Below are 23432 nucleotides of genomic sequence, written 5' to 3' on the forward strand. Positions count from 1 at the left end.
CCAGCATACACATGATTTAACTAAAGAGTATTCATTTTATTTTCCACTAAGTCTTTTGTCTCAATGACATAATAGTTGGATATCCCGCAGAAGGGCAGAAACAGTGAATCTGGCAAAGCATATGAACAGCCCTAGGGGGTTGAACAAAAGTAGGATTGTTAGCCAACCAGAGAGAAACAAAGTTAAATCCCTGCGAAAGATGTTACATTTTCCTCTTCATTTACACTAAAAAAAGGGTTTCAAACTGAACAAAATCCCTTGCGTTGCTAACAATACATTCAGTCCTGACTAGAGTTTAACAAGATGACAACAGGATGACTATAATACAAAACTTCTACTACTGTACACACCTGTTGTCCAAGCCCTCCCCAAGCCCCATAATGAGGCTGCCCCATTATTTGCTTGCTTGCTGAGCCTGCCTGCGGAGGAGGACATAGATCTTCTCCTTTATCCAGTCTTTATTGTAGGGTTGGTATGTCTGAGTGTCAGCACGGTAACTAGGGAAAGAAAAAAAACAAACGGTTAATGTAACATTGCTTTGTCCTTCAGTTTTACATTTCAGAAGAGGCTTAACAACTGTTTGTAAAGCTCACCAAGTGTGTCAGATAGCGAAGTAATTATCCATGTTTTACAGACAGAGAGCTGAAGCTTGGTCGTGCTTCCATTTGACTGAGTGGAAATTTTACCTAAAGTGACCTTGATCAAGTTACACAGTAAATCAGTGGAAGAGCATGGAACAGAAACCAGATGTTCCAAGCACCAGTGACTACTAGGTCACATTCTCTCTCTCTCTCTCTCTTTTACATTAAAATTCAGAAAAATGATTTTCCTCCATCTACAGAAAGTGGAAAGTGAACAGAGAGAGCCTTTAAAAAGTGTTTTAAAGTGCCTTAGAATTTGAAAATTTTATGCAAGTCATGAAACATTTTTTAAAAATTGAAATGCTGGTCCTCCTTGAATTTAAGAAACGGCGGGCAAGGTATTAATTTTCAAATATTTAAATAAGTGAGAAATTATTCTACTTGTGCTTAGAATCTTTAAAGAAGTTTTTTATTTTAAAAAACAAGGATCTTCCAGTCACATGAGGCTTTATAGGGCTCTTAAGTGTCTTCTTCATTATCCCTAACAAAAGATCAAAGTCAAAAGACTAAGGAAGCTGCTCCAGCCAGCAACCCATTCACATAGCAACTGGCAGTGAGAGTCTAGATCCCAGAACAAGCACACCCCCCAAAAAGAATACTATGAACTAAGCTTTCACACATTCACTCTCTCTTTACAAGTTAGGGATTACAAATTTATTTGAGCTCATTTACTTTATAAACTAACTCAGGACACTGTAGTTCATCACCAAGATCCTGACAGACCCAGGAAATATAATTATATTAAAACACAGCCTCCACTTCTGCCAGTCTTACGTATTTACAGCAAAAGCAACGCAACAAGCTGATACATCAGGTTAGCTATCTGTGTAGATGTAGTACTAAGATTTGTCCCCTCATGTCCAGTTTTAATCCTTAAATCTGGCAAGTGCCTTTTGAAATATACAGTGCCTGACCTGGATACTCCAAGAAATTGTGGTGTAACGGGATTTACAGAACATCTTTGAACATAATCCTTTCTACCCATATGACAAGGACAAGAAAGGGATCGTTAGCATTAAGCCTTGGATGGGCCAAAAATTAATATCTGTAATGCCATTTGATTCAGTCCAGATACCTTTTTATTAATTCTCAGAGAGCACTAGATGTATCTTTAAGACTCAATAATTAAAGCTGCATTGAAAGATCAGATATCAAGCCGCATAGAGATTTATGCAGCCACAAACTGTGCATAGTACATTGCATGCTAAGTATGCCATCTGGTGGGAAACTATAAGCTAAAACAGAATTTGGCTCAAACACACTTTGGCTTTACTAGGTTTGACTAGACTCCTGATTAAAAAACGTAATATTGTATTAAAAAACAGAGGCTCCTTTTTGAAAACAAGAACCCTATCATTAATCTGTCAGAGAGGAAAACAAAACATAGCATGATTGATCAACCCTGCACCACCCCAATACTGCTGTAGCTGGGGATCAAGCATGGCAGGGGGAGAACTCAAGGACAAGATAAAACTTCAGAAACTAGTATTAAGTGATCTTTTCATCCTTCTCATCAATGACTTTGGCTAATGAATCTGAAGGGGTAAGGAATCCTCTGCAGGCTCTCTTCTGACTTCTCAAAGTAATACGTCGCAAAAACAAGTATTGTATGAGAGGTAGTCACTTATTAAAAATAGCTTCACTGCTGCTGGATCAAGTTTTCTAGAAGACTTACAGACCTGCATACATACCATACTCCGTAACTTCCTACAGCAGTTATCCAGTACTTTGACAACGCTTTTACAGTTAACTTCTACTCTGATTATGAAGAGCAGTTGTGCCCATGCCAATTGAATAAGCAGAAAAAGATAGTATAACTGAACGTTAGACTTCTTGTCTTATTTCTACAAAATTTAGGGATGCAAGTCAAAAATTAGCTGAATATTTATGGTATGAAGACCAGTTGTGAATTGCTAGAAGTGCTGAGATTTAAATTGTATTTTCCAGAGCAGAACAGTAGGGCAAATGGGTATAGTCACCTATCCAGGTGTAGGAAAGCATGCAGAACTTACAATGCCATCTTGAGCTGCCCTCATGTTTTATACACAGATGAGAACCCTGGAGACTACAGGTGAGATTTTCTAGGCGACTTAAGAGCACAACTGTTACTGAGAGTCAATGAGACTTGTGTTCCTAAGTCCCTTAGGTGATTTAAAAAAAAAATAAAAAAATCCCACCCTGCATTTCTAACATGAAATGCTCTGTTTTGATCCACATGAACTGACTACAGCTTACTCCACTTTAGGAAAGTTAGGTGCACCCTGTAGGCTCCCTAACGTGTTGCCAATATGATCCTCAGTGGAGTAAGATATACCCAACACTGTGGCCTCTTCTGAATCAAACCCTGCTAGATAAGCTATAGTAGCTTTGGCACTCCAGCACAAAGCTTTCTTATGATGTTTTTGTTAAATTAGGGATCAAGCACTAGCTCTGGACAGTTTATAATGCAATTTGCAATCCTACTGAATGTGTTTGGGTACAAATACCTAAATGGTTATAAATATTATTGTGGATAAGATCTGAAATGGAACTGTCAACTTCAAAGCTATGTGTACTTACTCTCAGACAAATGTTATGTCTCAATGCAACTCCTGCTAAGGGTGATATGGAATGCCAGTCTATTTTATGGAACATCGCTGCCTCACCAGCACAGCTCGTTACACCACACAGAACATAAAGGGCATTTTAAACAAAAATAACACACATTTCTCATCAGCAACTGATAGGTACCGGTGAGAATGGACAATACTACAATAATGTAAAGTATTACATCACTGATTTTGTACATAAGCTTATAAGTAATTCCTTGTAACTTTTAAAACACCTGTTTTCCCAAAATGAGAGGGAAGCCATCCCTTCATCCACAAAATAGGATGGGTGTTTGAAGTACTACCTTCCATACAGCAGAATAGTACTTACACAAGACAGCTAAGGTCTGCCAGGTCATCAATAAAATCAAACAACTGGCTGATGTCATATGTAATTGATGGGCTGTTGGGATTCATTCTCTTCAGATGTTCTTCATACATTTTACAAACTCCTGCAGAGAGAGAAGAACTTTCAGTACCATCAATAATGGCATTAAAAAACTATTGGTTTCAGTTTGCCATAAGTTCCTTCTGGTATTAAAGTTAGTTTTTAGAAGCACATTTAGAATGGGAACATGCAGATGCTGTAGAATTGTTTTAATAGACAATACCACTCAGCTTTAATATTTTATTTCAATTTTATCATATTGATTAGTTCTCATAATTGTTTGTATAGCACCCAGAACACATTGATGTGGGAAATGGGTCACTATTGTTTACACCTTTTTAAGGTATCACTGTCAAATAGTTCACGACCATGACTTATGAAGTAGTGAGAACAGTCTTCTGGATTTTAAATCTACACTTGGGTCGAGGCATAATTTTACAAAAATGTACAATATACTTGTTTTGTTTTTTTTACTGAGTATACAGGGCAAAAGTTTAGAATTATCTCATTGCTGATTTAGAACCAGCAGTTAAGTTGACAAATCCTAGCAACAGAGCTGTATACATGCCTGCTGTGCAGCAGGATCAGACATCAAGCAAGGAAGTATATATTCTCAAATGGAGCAATGGACTTTCATGCATTACAACAGGCATCTTAGAAGAAAAAGTATTTTGGAATTTTTTTTTGGTGAGTAAAGAATTGTCTAGCTGAGGAAAACTTTAATGTAGTTGGTACATCAAGATATTCTTGATGTTAGTGAGTATAAGAACTAATGTGACATACCACATTTTTTACATGTTAACCCCCAGTCAGATTCTTTTTTGCATTGTCCTAACGTGTAATGCTAAATTAAACACCCAAATTTCTTCATGCGTTATTATGCAGTCTGAACTGTGAGATTCTATGTGTCTCAGAGCCTGGTCCTGAAGTGCTAAACACTCATTCTATTGACTTGAATGAGAGATGAGTGTGCTTAGCACCTCTCATGATGAGGCCACCGGTGAATCCATTCAAAATCAGGCCAATTTACAAATGAAAACATTGTCTTCCATCTAGCCTGCAAACTAGTGTGTGTCAAAGTCAAACTGGTTTCTTTCTGGCTCACACATTTCTAGTAGCAGAGTTTGCAATTAGTGTTTATCCAGTTGATTATGTGCAGAACAATAGAGTTTAGATTACCACTCATAGTAGTATTTACTTTGTAGGGATAACAAATTAATAGTTAGAAAATTGGGATCTGATCCTGCAAAGGCAGATCACTTGCACAGTGCACTCCTCATTGCAGTTTCAGGGCCTTAGTCAGTAAAGTCAGAATAGGACTCTGAGTAAACACAGGAAGAAGATTTGTGAAGTAACGAGGAGTCTTTTTGAAATAACTCTTTTGCCCCTATGTGCACTTGAGTCTTGCAGCAAACCGTTACACCAACAGGGTGCTTTTTGGTGAGTTATTTTTATATCTTTTCAATTTAAGGAAATGTGTTCAGAATGGATTCTCTCAGCAGGTGAAAGTTTGGAAAAAATAATCAAACTAAACTGACCTTAACAAGAAGAGATCATCAAAAGCATCTTCATCCCAGAGGCAACAATACTTACCTTCCATGCACTCATTCACCGATTCATAGTCAGCATATGTTCTCCCTTCTGGCCTCTTGGTAGGCTGAACAAGCAAAATTGTGTGAGACTGCACAAACACAAGACAGTGACTCAGACTTAGAAATACACATTAAAACCTATGAAGACTAAACTGAAGGTTAGAAGACCAACCCATGAGACACAAATTCAGCTGTATTTCTAGTAATTTGATCTTATATACTTGTAACATATAAATCTTACTGTATAAAGGAGAATCAGAGTAACAGTCTTAAAATGGCTTTGCATTTCTTTCTAAAAAATCCCATGAGGCCTGTAGTACAGAAAACAAATGTCCCATTATACCATGAATTAGAAACTGAAGAGGGCTGCCCCAGCAATTTTTTCTTCCAATCACAGTTACATTAATCCTGAGACTTGTCAATGCACACGTGTTTGTCTTGAATAACAATCTTGTATTATTTCACACTCAAAAACACTGACTGCATTCAAGAAATAGCATGCAAGGCCCAGGCTCTTCCTTTGTAAATACAACACTACCATAACAAAAGAAATGAGAATTAAAAAAAAACTACTATATTGGAGATTATATTGATTTGCTTATTCCATTGTAAATGCTGGCTGTTACTGGTTTTGTTTCAATACCCTACATGATGGAAAACCAGCATGGAATCAAACTTTCATTTCACTAACATTGCAAATCTCACCTCGAGGTGAAAAGCCAGTACATGAAACATGAGATTGAGTATTCACTATCAGTTACAAGTGAACACAAAGTTCCACAATTATAGTCTGCAGTTAGCTATTCGAGGATGGATGTATTTTAATTTCTAGGACTTCCTAGCTCCTTGCCCCTTTCTCCAAAGCACCTGATACTGTCCACTTTCAGACACAGTATTGGACAAGATGAAAATTTCATCTGATCTGTTATGGCACGTCCAACTGTGTTTTTGCCAGGTCTTTTAAAAATGGCTTTAATTACCACCTTGGACATTTAATGAAGTGCAGAAAGCCAAAGTACTAAGGCTCAAACCTCAGCATCTACTCAGTACCCCTGCAGAAAGACTTCTACTAACTGTATATTAGTTCTTAGCAACATGACTAAGATGCTGCACGCATAGTAAACAGTGGACATCGGAGAAACGGGGATGGAAAGAGAGCAGGGCCAGGGCAGTGATATAAGTACAATCAAGTGAATGTAGGTGGTATGTGGCAGATATTTTTAGGGTTTTAAGTTACTCCTACTACCAGCCAGAAGTAGTGGTTTGCTTGAATTGGCTCAAGAACTTCACTTAAAAGAATGGTATAGTAGCATTAGCCCTTACAGAATTGCTTCAAATATTTCCTCTTCACAGGCAGCTGTTAGCCAGCTATCAAAGCATTGATCAGTAGGCTTCCTTCCGTGTATTTCACTTTCACATGAAAGTAACAAAGCACTAGGATTATCAGCTTTTTCTGCATTTCACTTAGTTTAACCAGTGAAGCAATATATATATCAATTTCACTTTCCCTTCCTAACATATAAAGAGGGCGCTGAATTCCAAGTGCTACAAGGAAACATTTCAATTAAAAAACACCACCACCTGTTTAATGGCATTATGTTCGACAAATTCAAGGAAGCAGCTCTTTGAATAAGAGTTTATAACGATTAAAAAGTGACCTGCAGAGGATTTTCTAAAAGTTGGACTTGACTCCCCGCCCCACGTGTGTGATGTATACAGGCCTTTCGCTCCCTTTGGGGATTACATTTACACTAGTTCTCCTGTCATGACAGACTTTTCCAGCCCAAACAAACCTAGAATTTCTGGCGTAAACGAGCTGAAAACGCATCGCGAAAAACCCGCCTAAGCCCCACGTGCGCAGCAGAGAGCCCCAGACAAAGCCACAAGCCCAGTCACCCCTAAGGCTAAAGCCTCTGCCCCAGCGGCCAGGGCAGACACGTGCAGTGGGTGAGGAATCTACCCGCGTGGACAAGCACGGGCCCGGCACGGAGCAGCCGAGGGCTGGAGATGTCCGTTGGGGAATCAGGGCCCCTCCTCCACCCCTGATGGGAAAAAACCGCCGCGCGAGGTTCCCTGTGATCCTGCCCCGCGCGAGCCAGACTTGCCCCCGCCCCTCTCCCCGCGGAGCTCGTGCGGTAGGGAAGGGGCGGGATCTGTATCCCGCTCGGTCCCCTTATCCCGCTCGGTCCCCAGCCCCGGAGTGGGGGGCAGGAGGAGACACGCGGCTGGGGACTCCGCTAGGCCGCAGCGCTACGTCGCCCTCAGCACACCCATTCCCGCCGCCACTAGGGCGCGGCCCGACCAACCCGGTTCCTCCCAGCACCCCGGGATCGCCCCCTCCTCACCATGGCGACTCGTTCTCCACAGCCCCGCTGACTGTGACGGTCCCGAACGAACAGTTCCCAACGGTCACCCGCAATCCCCCGCGCTAACCGGAAACACTCCACCAACCGCCAACCAGCCCTAAGCTCCCTACCATAGACATCACGGAACCAGACCAGAGCGTCGCTAGTGCTATAGAGAAACTCTCGCGAGAATACCAGATGGCAAAGCGGCCGCCGGCGTTGCGTAACTGGGAGGGGCAAAATGGCGTCGTTCTTTGAGACTTTAGCAGTCATCTTTGATAGGGGCACCATATCCTATTAGAGGCTTTGCGCCTCTCGCCCCTTCCAAAATGGTCCCTTAGTGATTATTTGTCCGCCATCTTGAAATCGGGCGGGAAGCGGCGATAGAAAGTGAGTCACGTGAGAAAGACGGTCCGTTCCTGCCCCCGCTAACCCGGAAGCTGCTCGGGGGAAGGGGAAGTGTGTGACTGCAGAGCTGCCACTTGGCCTCCATGGCAGCCGCGGGGGACGCCGGGCGCAAAGGGGAGCCTGAAGCCTGAGCTCCCCGCTGAACCGCACCCCTCCTAGTCCGCTGAGACCAGGGGCCAGCAGGGGAGGGCGAAGGCGCTGCCGGCGTCTCCCTCAGGCTGGTAGGACGGGCCAGGCTCCCTCCAGGGAGCTACTGACTGGCCTGTGTCTCGGGGCGAGCGGCCTTTCCGTTGCACCTGGGGCTGGTATCGTCTGTGAGCGGGGTGGGCCCTTCTCTCACCTGGGCGAAAAGGTGCCCCAGCCTCCAGGCTGTGGGAGAGAAAGGGCCTTTCCGCTCCCCCGGGGTGGCTTAATCCCCTGGGGCCCTTGACGGGAGGCGGCGAGAGGGGGAGAATCGTGGTATCTCAATTGCTGTTGACAGATCCAGGGATCAGGACCAGGAAAGCGGGGTGTGTCTCTCACACGTACCTCTTGGGGGTGGGAGGGAGTTTGTGGCACCACCGGGGAACAGGCGCCTCTGACTTTCATGACTCTGCTGGAGCCACAACACCTGAACAAGTTGAAAAACTACATGCACTAAAAGCTGCAAAAGTTGAATTTCACTTTAAGTGAGTGGATAAAAAGCAACAACATGGATGATTTCATCTCCATCAGTTTGCTGTCTCTGGCTATGCTGGTTGGCTGTTATGTGGCAGGGATTATCCCCTTGGCAGTTAATTTTTCAGAGGTAAGCAGGTTGCACCACCCTGTCCATCCCTTGTCATGCAAGAATCTTGGGAATGAGAGAGACAGACATCTATCAAATCATTTAGCTCGTCCCCTTGGGGCTGCTGACACTAGTTACCAGTGACAGTTTAAATTAGGGAGCTTTCAAAAGAAACATTGAGTGATGTGTAAAATGTATTTTAAAATTGCTTTAAAATGTATTCTACAATTAATTTGGAACTGCAGATCTGAACCTCTCATTGCCAAAGTAGAACAGAGACTCTGCATCAGTAGGAGGGAGGTGGCAGAAGCTGGATGTTTCTTTTTCAAAATGGTTTTAGATTATAAACTCTTGAAGCCAGTGACTGGTTTTTATTATATGTCTGCACAGTGTCAGGGCTGAGGTATCTAAAAACACTAATACAAATAAGAAGAGAAATTCTCTACAAAACTCCTTTTCCTCTTTAATTTTCCACAATAATATTCCAAAACCTTCATCATGGTTGCTTTCCCTGTGCACAAAGAAAATTGGATGTGACTTCTAGAGCTCACAAAAATCTTCTGAGCATTATGTAATCTGTTTGAATGCTTATATGGTCCACATCATTGTAGTATTTGAGGGAGATGGGGTGACTTAATAACCCACTGTTCTCTCACCTTTTATGAGCTGAGCTTCATATCTCACAGTTCCCCACTGTTCAAAAGTGACCCCACCTCTCCCAATCCCCCAAATAGTTGTTTTTATATTGAGGTAGCACCCAGAATCCCCAGTTAGTACTGGGGCCCCATTGTGTTAAGTGTTTTACAAACAATAACAGTTCCTGCCACAAAGAGTTTACAATATAAGTATAATATAGTGTTGGAGTCTTATCCTTGATTAGGCACATTAAGAATACAATGTTGATGTGGGGGTGCAGATGAATGAAGACTGTTGTAGAGACATTAAGATGAAGGAGTATCTTCTGGAGGAGGGGGAGAAACTTCTTTTATTAAATAAAACACTCTTTAGGCCCTAATGGATTTCTTCATGTAATTAAATGTTTAATGCTTGGCTCCTAGTTCCCTTTTTGCTTTAGATATGATGTATATCAGTGGCATTACACTTTTTTGTTTGTGATTCTAATAATGGAATCAGTAGATGAAAAGGGGAGTTTAGAAGTGAATGTGATATTGAAAGTTTGTTGAGAAAATTTCTCAATGGGAATTATGGCCATCTCATAGTCTCATTAGCAAGGTAGCACCTTATGCATTAGCAATAATGATTTAACTAGTAAATCCTTTTCCGATTTTTCTTGCTTTGCTTGTTACAAGAACTTGACCTTTCTGGAATATGCACTAACCTGGTGTGCAAAAATAGTGAGTTTATTTACCTTTGTTCATGGTTTAATTCCAGACTGTAATCCTGGGGTTCTGAACTAGATTAGTTTAGGAGTGAAATTACCTTTGCTTACTTAGAATATTGTAAGATCTGGGTGCAGACAGTCTCAAAAGAAGGTTTCAGAGTCTGTATAACTACAGATTTTGAATTGAAGCAGTTTGTTTCAGGGATGACTTAGTGAATTGTTTTCCTAACTGAAAATCTGTTTACCTAATTAATTTTCAAATAAGGACAAGTCAATTTAGGCCCATGTTCTTTTTAACTTGGCTGACATGAAGACACTTTTGTGACTGTGCAAGAAAACAGTGTGGAGTTTATGGTTCTCTTGTTCTGTACAGGTTTTGGACTGGTGTATTTCATATTGGATTATATTAGGGTTTAACGCTCAAACAGTTCTTTCTGTACAGTATCTGATATTGGCTCCCATCACCATAGTGTCTAAGCACGGTTAAATCAACGTCATTTTGTAAAATTTTTAACCATGTAGACAACACTTCAATTGTCATAATATTAAATCCTAAGGCTTGTCTATATGTAAAGTCGTACCAGTTTAGCTTAAGGTGTGTTTAAAAAAAAACTGATTTAGGTGAACTCATGCAAAAGGCTGTGTGGACATTATTTCATTTTACACCCATCTTATTTCAGTTTAGTTTAAGTCAATTAGGCCATGTCTCCGCTACTGGTGCTATAGCTCTCCCGCTGTAGCAACATACTGGACCAGGGGTCAGCAACCTTTTAGCAGTGGTGTGCCGAGTCTTCATTTATTCATTCTAATTTAAGGTTTTGCGTGCCAGTAATACATTTTAACCTTTTTAGAAGGTCTCTTTCTATAAGTCTATAATATATAACTAAACTGTTGTTGTATATAAAGTAAATAAGGCTTTTAAAATGTTTAAGAAGCTTCATTTGAAATTAAATTAAAATGCAGAGCCTGCTGGACTGATGGCCAGGACCCAGGCAGTGTGAGTACCACTGAAAATCAGCACGCATGTTGCCTTCGGCACGCATGCCATAGGTTGCCTACCCCTGTACTGGACCCTTCCTACAGCAATGGAAAGGTTTTTTCTGTTGTAGGTAATCCACTGCCCCCAGTGGTGGTAGGTAAGTCCACAGAAGCGGTCCACAGAAGCAGTTCGCTGTCGAACTAGCCATGTGTCCACACATGGGCTTGCAGTGGCATAGCTATGTCATTATCCCCCCAAGGGAACGACGTAGCTATCTATGCCTGTCAGTATTTTAAGTGTAGATTAGTCCTCAGAAACATGTTTAAGCTAAATTATATAAGTCGCTCTTAAAATGTCTGTCCACAAAGAGATTTCCATTAGTTTATCTAAACCAATGTAAATACGTGTGTGTAGATAAGGCCCTAATGTGGCTAATCTAATGATTCTGATTGAAGCATGTTTGTGTTGTGAGGTGTTGTTATAATTACATTATTAATTTTCATGAAATTACTTGTTCTCTTTTTTTTTAACTTCTGACTAGCTGATGATTATATTTTAAACAAGTAAGTTGTTAGTTTCATCATAAACTAGCTCTTGGCCTTGTTATATATCAAATTCGGATGATGGTGATTGCTTTTTCACTGCAATTTGCTAATTGTTTAAGAAAAACTAAACTTTTGCAGTGACATCTTTGTAATTGTGTAGAGAGTAGACTACCTTTTTAGAGTCCATTGAAATTTGTATTTAAAATTCTGATCAGACTTTCAGATCAGTATAAATGCCATGGTAAATCTTAGAAGAATTAGCATAAAACAGTCGGCGACATTCTGCATTTATGCGTCTGCTGATCACACTTTTTTCTCTAATTGAGCTGACATAAACTGTGTACTGGTGCTTTTGAAAGCTCTGTTGTTATCTTTGACTAATACAGCTCCATAATTCAAGCTTTCCTTTAAATAACCCCTTTTAATGATTTACATGATTTCTGTTTAAACGTATGTTGGGAATTGAATCTCTTCTGTAATGTGAAATGTTAGATGCTTGCAAAACAGGAATTTCACAACTTATTCCTGTTTTAATCCTTCAATAGAGTTCATATTCATTTTTTTAATGTGAAAAGTTTAAGCCCTGGCAAGGTTTTAGGTTTTTTTAGATGGGTCCATCAATAGTAATTTTCACTTGATTTTAAAAAAATGGAACAAGTCAGTTTGTCTGATGGTATGTTGCTGGAGAGGGGCTTTTAAAGCACAGTTGTAGTCAGGAAAGTGTACTAAGGACAACTTCTTGCTCAACCCCTAAGAACGGACTTATTGGGTTGGACCAATCATCCATCTAGCCCACTAGCCTGTCTTCTGACAGTGGCTAATGCCAGGTGCTTCAGAGAGAATAAATGGAACAGGTAGTCAACAGGTGATCCATCCTGTCATCCACTCCTAGCTTCTGACAAACAGAGGCTAGGGCACACTCAGAACATACTGTTGCATCCCTGACCATCCTGGCTAATAGCTATCGATGGATCTATGTTCCATGAATTTATCTAGTTCTTTTTTTAACCCTACCGTTGTTTTGGCCTTCACAATATTCTCTGGCATGAGTTGCACTGGTTGACTGCACTGTGTGAAGAAGTACTTCCTTTTGTTTGTTTTAAACCTGTTGCCTGTTGATTTCATTGGATAATCCCTGGTTCTTGTGTTGTGTGAAGGAGTAAATAACATTTCCTTATTCACTTTCTCCATACCAGTCAAGATTTTATAGCTCTCTATACTCCTGCTTAGTCATCTCTTTTCCAAGCTGAAAAGTCCCCATCTTTTTAATCTCTCTTCATACAGAAGCTGTTCCATACCCCTCATCATTTTTGTTGCCCTTTTTTGTACTTTTTCCATTTCTAATGTATCTTTCTTTGAGATGGGGCAATCAGGTCTGCACACAGTATTCAAGATATGGGGCTTACCATGGATGTATATAGAGGCATTATGATATTTACTGTCTTATTAACTATCCCTTTCCTAACGGTTCCTAACATTGTTAGCTTTTTTGGCTGCTGTTGCACTCCGTATATATCTGAGTTACATACATTTGTTTTTGTTACGGTTACCACTGCTATTCAGAACCAGTATCATCTATGGGTGAACAAAGTATATGGCATATTGGTTTATTCACCAGCAATAGTCCTACAGCCTAGGTGTCATCATCATCTCCATCCTCTCTAAACTGGCACATGTAGGCAGTGTTCAAATCCTGCCTTATCTCCCGCTATAAAATCTCTAAAATCCTATCCTATCTGTCCATGCTGCTAAAACTTCCATCCAAGCCCTATTCATCTACTGCCTAGGTTATAGAAACCACCGTCTCTCTGGCTTTCCTGATACCCACTTTGCTCCTCTCAGCACCATTTAAAATGCAGCTACTAATCTTCGTGGGTCATCATTCTGTTCATGTGGCTCCCCTCTCTGAAATCACCCACCGATTTCCCTCTTCGCTGCCACATCAAATACTGACCTCAGATTCTTAGTCTTACCCTTACCCTTCACAATTTAACACCCCCTAATTTATCCTCTCTTGATTTGTATGGTGTTCAGTTGAGTGTCAGTGTCAGCCTTGGTTATCCATTTATCCACTTCTCCCATGAAGACTTTTGGGCTCTTTTTTTAATATGCTGCCACTCATGCATGGTATACATTCTGAATTAGTTCATAAAGACACTACTCGGTCCTCATTCATATATTTCCTCAGGACTTCTCTTTAGCACAGTGTCTGGGGAAGCTGATAGTGAGGTTATTGATGGCCAGAAGGTGCCTCTGAGATGTCTGTCTTTTCTTTTTTTTTTCAAATATAACTGTCAGCCATTTAGCTTTGCCTTTGTCTGGGCTACATAGTAACTATTTCCCTCAACTACCTTCCCCATTCTTGCCTCACTTGTTGCATCTCTTGTCATTTAGATTGGAAGTTTTTTGGTGTTAGAATCATTTTTTTACTCTTTGTACTGTGGTTAGCACAAGGTGTGAAACTCATTTGGAGATGAGGAGGGCAAATCCCCTTATATAGCTATGCTCAGTGGGCAGAGAGAAATGCAGGGCAGTATATTCCTAATAATTCACAGCACAATGCCTACCCTACCCTTGTCAATGGGAGGGTTTCACAGAGTTCAAAGGGAGCATGTGGCCTTCATGTAGCAATTAAACATGTGGTTATTTATTAGCTGCTGAGTGCCATGTTGTTACATTTATCACTCATTGATGCTTCCATTTAGGCCCGCTGCTATTCCTGAGCTTTGTTTCTTTCCTTCCTTATCCTCCATCCTCTCTTTCTCTCCCTCTTCCTTGTTTTTGTGAGTCTTCTCAGTTCTTTTCCTCTACATTTCCTTGCCTATAGCAACTTCCAATTGACTCCACCAGGGCTTTCAGTCCCAGCTCCTTCATCAATCCATCTATTAAAGTGATCAGCAATTAATAGTTAATGTTGACATAGAAATGCCATTATTGGGGTGTAGAGTTGACACTCCAGATTAATACAGAACAGAGGATTTTCCCCTACATTGTTGTTTCAAACTGTGGATTCAGGCAGATGTCACTTTATCAGTTACACTCTGTTTATGTTTAGAAAGTTATCTCTGCAGCCATGAAGTCTAGAAATGTCCTTTGTTTTTTAAATGAAAGCTGAGTTTCTGCACAGACTGGATATATCCTTCAGGCTTCATAAATACACCTTGCTGGCCAGCTGTGTATTTGACACTCTGGTCTACTACAGTTGGGCTCCTGATCAGGTTTCTAGGTGCTACCATAATTCAAAAAATAAGTTATAAAGGGAATGATCAACAAGTTGTACACTGTATTAATACTAAATTATTATTTATTGGTTTTAACATTGCAGGGTAGATTTTGGCTTCATAGGACAAACATTTAGATTTTTACAATGGACAAAAATAAGGATTACCATTTGTAGGGGGACACCTCAAAAATGGCCTTGCTTGAATGGCTCTGAAAATATAAACCTGAATCTGTCAAAATTGGGCTGCTGGTGGGCATCCTTCAGAACTCATATATGCTTGAACAGTATTCACCTCAGTGGATCTGGCAGCTGAGGTTCAGAATAATCTTCATTGTCAAGTAAAATAGTCCTTTCTGTTGGGAAATGGTATTTCCCATTTCTTTCATTCTCAGCTGCCCTTATTTATCAAAAAAGAGGACATCTTTCATGTTCATTTCCTGCTCAAAATTGTCTGAGTTAGAGATGCTGACAATACGCATTCCTATTCCAACTGTTTATTAACCTTTGGGAATGTAAAGTTAAGAAATTCAGTTTCTGGAATGAAAACCTATGTTGTAAAGTTTTTTGGATCATTTTTCCCCTACTCTTTTATAATCTCTCTTTTGTACTACTTTGGAATCTATCAGGCATACTTTAGAAAAAGTTCACTATTTTTCATCAACCATGGGAATTAGAGAAGGGATAGTAATCTATTAGTCTGTTACCACTATCTTGGGGGACTGTACTGTAGTCTAATAGACCTCACTTTTGGGAAGGGGGGAATCCTGAATGATGATTGGCAAATTTTAACCCATTGTGTATTTCTGACAGGGTAGATTGATATCAGTCACTGCTTCTAATCATGATTTAAATCAGCAAGCAGGAAATTTTGATTTAAATAATCAATTTTAATCTTGATTGCATTTGTACTTTTTATGATTTTCCTAAAGAGAGGTTGATTCTCATTGGTTGGTAAGCATTAAAACATGTTAGTTTGCAACTAAATATAACCTTCACACTAAATTTGGTCCTCTCTTTTGCTATACAGGAGGATACAGTATATCTCTGCATGCTTATTTAACCAATTATATAGCTTAGCATACATTTATTCAGATTTTTAATTTTTATATTTTTATCACATTAGAAAATAGTGAATGTTACATTTCTTCTTTAATAGATTAATTTTGTACTTGTGATTTGTGTCAATCTGCATTTGAATGGAAATTTGAATTCAGTTAATGCACAAAAACAGCATTTTAATTTTGTTTTTATTAAATAAAATTACTGTAAATATGATGAATACATACAAAACATTTTGATAAACTTTTTTTATTTAAAACTAACTGATTTGTTAAACTAAATTATTAGTGAATTGGGATGATTATTTCTGGTCATCACATCCTTCAAGATTTTAGAACTAGTAGACCTCACCCTCTTGCACCTCATTTGTATTCACAAGCTCTCTTGCTTTTCAACTCCCAGTTATGTTCTTAACATTGAATGAATTAGCCATTGAACTGAGCTTTTAGTTTAATAAACTAATATGAAGAAAATACTCTGTCTGCACCTACAGAAGAGGCTAGTTCTTTCAAAAGTTGGTTGAATACTTCAGTAGACTGGTTCTAGGTGCTTAGCCAATGACTTCAGCCATTTCAGTGGTTTGATTTTTTTTTAAATACTTCAGCAGCAAACGCTTCTTGAATATTAGTTTCTTATTTAATCTAAATTATTTTAATAGATTATGGTAAAATTATGCCTTAATATCAGCTATCGTCATTTCAAATTTAATTTTAAATAGGTTTAGTTTTAAAGAGAGAAATGTATTTAAATAACATAATCCAATTATATGGCCTTCTATCCACCCTACTTTATAATTCAAAGTAACAAATCTTATGAAGCACTGAGTTGTTGAGCAGGACTACATGAAGTAAGTTTACTCTAACATAAAGTAAATAGTGTGTGTTACACTGCCAAACACTATTTATGCAGAAAAAGCTCATAAGTGAGTCTATTGATGACAGATCTTGCTTAACACTGGATTAAAGTAATCTCTAAAACATTGCAAGGGAAACGTGCATTGCATCCATCCTACCTTAATCAGTGGATCAGGAGTTGTAATTTCTCATGCTACTTCAACACTCTTGAGCAGAAATATTGATTCCAGATGTTAAAGTTTCTGGTTTTTGTTGGGGGATAGGAGAGTTTGTTGTTCATTACTAAAGAGTGTTACTTGTTTTATGCTTGCTTGCAGGAAAGGTTAAAGCTGGTGACAGTTCTGGGTGCTGGGCTCCTCTGCGGAACTGCCTTGGCGGTAATTGTGCCTGAAGGAGTACATGCACTTTATGAAGACATTTTGGAGGGTGAGGAAAAAAACAGCCTGATATATGTCCTTGTGCAAGACAGTTGATAAGACAGAAAGGCACAAGTAGAGTATCTTACTCAGAGAATAATTAAAGTTAATCTCTTGGTGAAACCTCAAACAATGGATATAATAGGAATTGCCTTTGAAAGAGATTTAATTTGTGTTTATAAGGTGCAGCTTTCTGTGGTTTAGTTCCCTTTTGGTTATTGCAATCACTATCAGTGGCGTTTTATAGATCTCCATATATTTTATCTTGCAAAAGAGTCTCACTCCCTTGTAGCTGAAGAACTTTCTACACTCAGTTGACGTCAAACAATTTTGCTAATTAGTTTAACAGGCCAAAATTGCCTGTTAAATGAATAGGCAGCAGGTTTAAAACAAATAAAAGGAAGTTCTTCTTCACGCAGCGCACAATCAACTTGTGGAACTCCTTACCTGAGGAGGTTGTGAAGACTAGGACTATAACAGCGTTTAAAAGAGAACTGGATAAATTCATGGTGGTTAAGTCCATAAATGGCCATTAGCCAAGATGGGTAAGGAATGGTGTCCCTAGCCTCTATTTGTCAGAGGATGGAGATGGATGGCAGGAGAGTGATCACTTGATCATTGCCTGTTAGGTTCACTCCCTCTGGAGCATCTGGCATTGGCCACTGTTGGTAGACAGATACTGGGCTAGATGGACCTTTGATCTCACCCAGTACGGCTGTTCTTATGTTCATATGTTAAACTAATTAGTAAAATTGTTTGACGCCAGCTGATTATTTTGTTAAATGAAAGTACACGTCTTAGAGAGACATATGCATAGGGTATACCTGAAGCCCCAAAGTCTTGGATAACTGTACCAGTTATACCATCCCTTAGTTTTATCAGGTAATGCCCATCATCTCTCATTCAAGTGCATTCTGATCCTCATTGGAGCTTCAGGTGCTTTTCTAATGGTATGATACAGGTTTTGAGTAGATTTAAGATCAGTAGCTCAGTCAGAGGTGCATGGCAGCAACGCACTGGGTCCTAATACAAAGAAATGTCAAGATGGGGGGAGAGGGGGCTCTAGAGGAGTTTTCAAACATGTTTGAAGAACCAGTACTGCTACTGCATATCAGTGGGTGGGAACCACTGCTCCATGCCACCATAGTAAGTTTGGGGTTTTTTCTTGATCTATCTGTGCTTTCCTTTTACATGCTTTAGAGGAGAATATATTTTTCATTTTTAGCATTTGTATTTATTTAACCTACTCTCTGTGTATTTGTGGCTTGTCTAGTGTCTTTCATGTAACTTAAAATTATTGATGTTTAATAAACATAGAACCTTGCAATAACATAAAACTATTTATTCATGTGCTCATACACTTTCCAATCTGTATGTTTATTGTAGCCTCTCACTATACTGCACTTTAGTTGAGGGTTTGTGATCCATTTCATTTTAATCTTTGTTATGAGTAGCATAGCAGCAGACAATGTTATTGGGAGCACTTACCCTTTTCTCATTAAATTTTTGGTCCGTTTATTGCCCAGGCTTGATACCTTCAGTGAGATGATCTGACCCGTTAAACTATTGTGTAAATAAGAGGCATTTGAAAAATTCTCTCTTCCTATTTACACAGCAGTTTATGCATATTGTCCATCCATATTGAAGTAAAATAAATAACTGGGAAACTTACAGTATGCATTAATGATATCTCAAACTAAATTTCTAACATAAAATACCCTGAACAAAGCCAATCTAGCTGTAAAGAAATTATTTAAGGAACATTGAGGTTATTTTTTTCAGGTGAAGTGATTTCAGCCCAGAATTTAGGTCCCTTCAGTATAACTCAGGTTACAAATCACACATTGATCATTTGTCTACTTTTGTAGGGCAAGCCGAAGAGAACTAGAACTAATAAATCAAGGAAAAATGAGTTAATCCTAATATTACTGCATAAAATGTGTGCATTATATGTGAAGATAAAGTTGTAGAGAGCTGCACCCACTTACATAGACTCAGCCATGAAAGTTGTCATAAAAGGTAAAGGGTCCACTTACAAAATAAGACATTCAGAATTAAGCATTAGAATCTGATCTGACTTGTTTTACTTCACTCATTGATGTCTAGCAGGCCTAAAATTTCATTGTTTTGCTTTTGTCCTCTATCTAAAACTTATTGAAGTGCTAGATTAAGAAATGGACTGTCTTCTCTTCTTTATTCCAGTTGTCTGTTCATACCTAAGACTATTTTTAAAGAGACACAGTCACGTTATATTTGGCCCTAATGAAGCTTTTGTAAAATCCTGAGAGTCTTACAAAACCAAAACAAATAAAATGTTTTCCACTACATCTTTTAAAATTACAGTGGAAAGTTTGCTTAATCAATACATTTTCCTCTGCAGTGTTGCAACACAAACTTTGCTACTTTGTGCTAGTGTGTAAGTACGCGAAAATTAAACTTACTCTGTTTTCCCTTAAAGCTGGTTTAAATTTTGTTTTTGGGTTATTGTTTGAAGTCCTTCTGGAAACAGTGCTTTTAAGGAAGATTGAAAGAAGAAAGGGTGTTTCAGTGGCATGCAAAATCAGGGAGACAGTTCCAAGCTTAGGGAACAGCATAAGAGAAGGCACAAAGACAAGAGTGAGAGACTCATACAAGAGTAGTGCCTGAGCAGTGCAAAAGGACCAGACGGAGATGTAGGAAGAGTGTAAAAAACAGCAATAAACTGGACAGTGTCCCTTTAGTTGCAAATTAAATGATCTGTGCACAGAATATAACTGAACATTTGCACATAGTGTTCCACTTCCTCCCCCTGAAGTGATCTGTTGAAAGGTCCATTTAATTCATAAAAAGAGTAGCAGTGAGACATCATTATATTTTGCTAGGGTTGTCCCAAATGTGTCTAACAGTGGCTGCTGTCCTCAAGAGGCCACTAATATTTAATTAAGCCAGAAGTCCTCATAATAGAAAACAATATTCAGTATTACTCAAGCGTTTGAACCACCAAAAAAAAACAAACACCCCAGACTTACTCAGCGATTTCATCATCCACAGCTAACTGTTTCTTCAGGAGTCTGTAGAATGTCTTGTGTGCCACAGACACCTCTTTGTTCAAAGTCACCATGCATGCATTTTGTAGGCATTGCAAAATGCTTCATTTAAATTCATTTTAAAATACCCTCTAAGAGTTTTCATGAAAATATGGAGTCACCCCTCTGAATATACATTAATTATGTCTTCTCAGGGGAAAAAAACATACAAAATAATTATTATAATGTTAAAAGAGACAAAGGTTGGGTCCAGCACAATATCATACTTAGCACTTCTGTTGCACCTTTTCCTACGAGGATCTTGAAGTGCTTTACAAATACTAAGTAAACCTAGCAAACACACTCACAAGTAGTATCCCTGTTTTGTGATGGAGGCAGCAAGTTCTATCTAGAGGCTAGAATGGGGACTGGGAGTCAGGAATATATCTCAGGGCTTCTGACTCACTGATTTGGCAAGCTGGCTACACCTGTTTTGCTATTTGTAAAGTACTTTTTAGAGATTCAGGTGACCTGTGCTATGGAAGTGTACAGTATTTTTATGGATGAGTTAGCTGAGGTGCGAAGAGGTTAAATGACATGCCCGAGGTCACGTTGTAATCAGGAACAAAACCCAGAACTTTGCTCAAACCAGTCACCATGCTTCCATTATTGTTTTTTCCCCACCTAAACAACGAAAGGGATGTCTGGGATCATATTATTGAGAAACTGAAACAGCTTAATTTTTGTGAATATAGTTGGGGCTTTTAAGTATGGTTAAATGCATTTTTAGTAAAGTCTGACTTCCATACTTGGGGCTATACTATAACTTCAGATGTTGTGGTGGGGTCCCCAGGGTGCAACCTGGATTTAGGGACCACTCAGCCCTTCATACCCACTAAGCTGGGCTGCTGCTCACACTGATGCTGAAGTCATGCTCTGGTAGGCACTGCACATGCACGGACATCCACAGGCGGGAACACACTCAACTGTGTTACATGAATGATCTCCCAGCCACTCATGAACCATCAATAGGGAGGCTCCAGCCAATTCCCCTCAGCTCTGCAGCCTTGCACCCCAGAACTAAATTGTCTTGCACTGGTCAGAAGCCTGGCCAGTGTAAGTTTGTTGAGTAGTTCACCACTCCCTCAGGGTGGAATGGACACACACTAGCCTTTTGTAAACTGAGCTGAGATTTCACAAGCACTTCAACCAAAACACACTGTTTTAGGTAAAATATAAAACAAGTTTACTAACCACAGAAAGATTTTGAGTAGGGCTGTCAAGCAATTAAAAAAATTAATCACGCGAGTGAAAAAATACAATTTAAATATTTTTGGATGTTTTCTACATTTTCAAATGTACTGATTTCAATTACAACAGTAGTAGTGTTGGTCCCCAAAGTGGGATAAACTAGAACATTAAAAATAAAACAAAAAATAGATTTAGAATTTTTCTTTCCTGCTTTATATTGTTAAGACCAGGTATGAAGAAAGCTTTCAGTGAAGGATTAAAAAATATTAGAACATCACCTTTGGGATCTTCACTCCTAATCAACCTGTTTATCTGCTTTAGGGAAGGACCATCAGGCCAGTGAGAAGCAAAATGTGATTGAATCTGAAAAAGTAGCAAAAATAACAGCCGAGCACGAGCATGGCCACGACCATTCAAAATTACACGCGTACATTGGTGTTTCCCTTGTCCTTGGTTTTGTCTTCATGCTTTTGGTGGACCAGATAGGCAGCTCCCACGTGCACTCTACAGATGGTAAGTAAGGTCTCATCTGCCAGACTGGCACTTGCCTTGGAGCTAGTGAGCAACCAGAATGAATTAACAAGGTGTATTTTCAGAATGATTATTTATTATGTATTTTTTAATACAGTAGTGCCCAGTCAGGATGAGGACTCTATTAAGCTTGGTATTCTACAAACATAAGTAAGCATGGTCTGTTATGTGAAACAATAAAGCAGTGTTACTGTCAGTGCTGGAAGCCAGCATGGTGTGAATATTTGCTTCATAATGCTCAAGTGTGTGGACTGTGCCATGCTGACAGAGAAAGTCTACATAGAAATAATAGATGACCAACAGCACTGTGTGTTAAGGCTTTAAGCAGCGTAAGTTTTAATATATGACAAATAGAGTAGTCCACTGACATAGCAAAAATCCAGAACTGAAGAGCCAGAGCCTTAACTTCATTAGTGACTTTATTGTCTTGCTTAGAATTAAACATTTCAAAGAACAAAATATTGGCTTAGTTCAGGCTGTAAATTTTCATGGAAGAAAGGCCCCAGTCCTGCACTGTGATCTGCAGAAACTGAGTGTTGCAACCAGATGGAGCCCTGTTGACTTCAGTGGACTTCACATGGACCACCAAGCATGATAAGGGCTATGGTGACTTTCGCTGGTAATTTTCCTCAGTAGTTTCCCGGTAAGTGCATGCTGGTTTTCTGTGTACAGCAGAACAAACTGTAGGTAATCTTTCCTGAAAACTAGGCTAATAAATATTTGTAATTTTAATGTGAAATTTTATTCCTCTATAAGAACCTTTTGAATAAAATGTAGTTCAAAATTCTGTCACACTTCACTTACATCCTTATTTCTTGTCAGTGTTCAGCAATGTGCTTATGCTTAGATTTTGTTAATGTAAGTATTTTATACTCTTTATCACATTCTCTCGCTTTTCTGTCTTTCCCCTCCTCTACGCACAGGCTTCTCATCTCGATTGAAAGTCTTCCCTGCAGATGCTCATGTCTGTGTATTGACTCTGTTATCTTATTCGCTTAGCTTCTCAAATGGAAGCTTGGCAAATAGGTTAGCAAAAAACTCAGTAGAGCAACTTGTAGTAGTCCTTGTTTTCTACATTTTACAACATTTTTTTTTCTTTCCTGGTTAGGAGAAAATGGACTTCCTTGTGCCTTTGACCTATTAAGATGCACAGACTCAAAAACTGAACAATATAGGAACAATTTTTTTGAGCCTTTGCTTTATCTCCCACATGAAATATAACAGAGTAACTGCAAGTGTTGCCAGAATAATTAGGGTTTTATAAAATACCTTTTCCTGACTTGAACCTTGAACCATTGGTATTAATTACCCATTAATGTAATCTCAGTTGACTAGATTTTCTGTTCGCTTAAACTAGGATAGATATAGAGGTTAGAATGGAGTATAACCTTTAAACGTGATCATCTGTTTGGGTTTGGTGGATAGTCCAGAACTAAGGACATGGGTTTAAATTAAGAGGAATTAAATGACAGAAGAACTTGAAGGGGTGTTGTAGCCGT

At 39.2% G+C, this 23432-nt stretch overlaps 2 protein-coding genes across 3 annotated transcripts in view; one reads left to right on the forward strand and one right to left on the reverse strand.

Moving 5' to 3' along the window:
* Nucleotides 1-15: 15 nt before the first annotated feature.
* Nucleotides 16-7689, reverse strand: ERH (ERH mRNA splicing and mitosis factor). The gene is made up of 4 exons (XM_032774807.2): nucleotides 7555-7689; nucleotides 5211-5298; nucleotides 3561-3681; nucleotides 16-497 (listed from the first exon to the last, which is right to left on the reverse strand). The coding sequence occupies exons 1-4, from the start codon at nucleotides 7555-7557 to the stop codon at nucleotides 395-397; spliced, it is 315 nt and encodes a 104-aa protein (XP_032630698.2). The 5' UTR covers nucleotides 7558-7689; the 3' UTR covers nucleotides 16-394.
* Nucleotides 7690-8000: 311 nt separating this feature from the next.
* SLC39A9 (solute carrier family 39 member 9) overlaps nucleotides 8001-23432 on the forward strand; it is a 34871-nt gene continuing 19439 nt past the window's right edge. Inside the window, exons 1-3 of one of the 2 annotated variants that reach the window (XM_032774806.2) lie at nucleotides 8001-8749; nucleotides 17048-17156; nucleotides 21724-21915. In XM_032774806.2, coding sequence (XP_032630697.1) covers nucleotides 8654-8749; nucleotides 17048-17156; nucleotides 21724-21915 — 397 coding nt within the window. In that variant the 5' untranslated portion in view covers nucleotides 8001-8653. The remainder of the gene's footprint in view (nucleotides 8750-17047; nucleotides 17157-21723; nucleotides 21916-23432) is intronic. The other variant, XM_075065398.1, reaches the window with a different exon arrangement.

This window comes from Chelonoidis abingdonii, chromosome 4 (genome assembly GCF_003597395.2).
Source record: "Chelonoidis abingdonii isolate Lonesome George chromosome 4, CheloAbing_2.0, whole genome shotgun sequence".
In the NCBI taxonomy this organism is placed as follows: domain Eukaryota; kingdom Metazoa; phylum Chordata; order Testudines; family Testudinidae; genus Chelonoidis; species Chelonoidis abingdonii.

Excerpts from the sequence above, each read along its gene's own strand:
- ERH (XM_032774807.2), bottom strand. Across the intron at positions 3,682-5,210 it reads GGTGAATGAGTGCATGGAAG|GAGTTTGTAAAATGTATGAA; the intron begins GTAAGTATTGTT and ends CTCTCTCTGCAG. Across the intron at positions 498-3,560 it reads GCAGACCTTAGCTGTCTTGT|TTACCGTGCTGACACTCAGA; the intron begins GTAAGTACTATT and ends TTCTTTCCCTAG.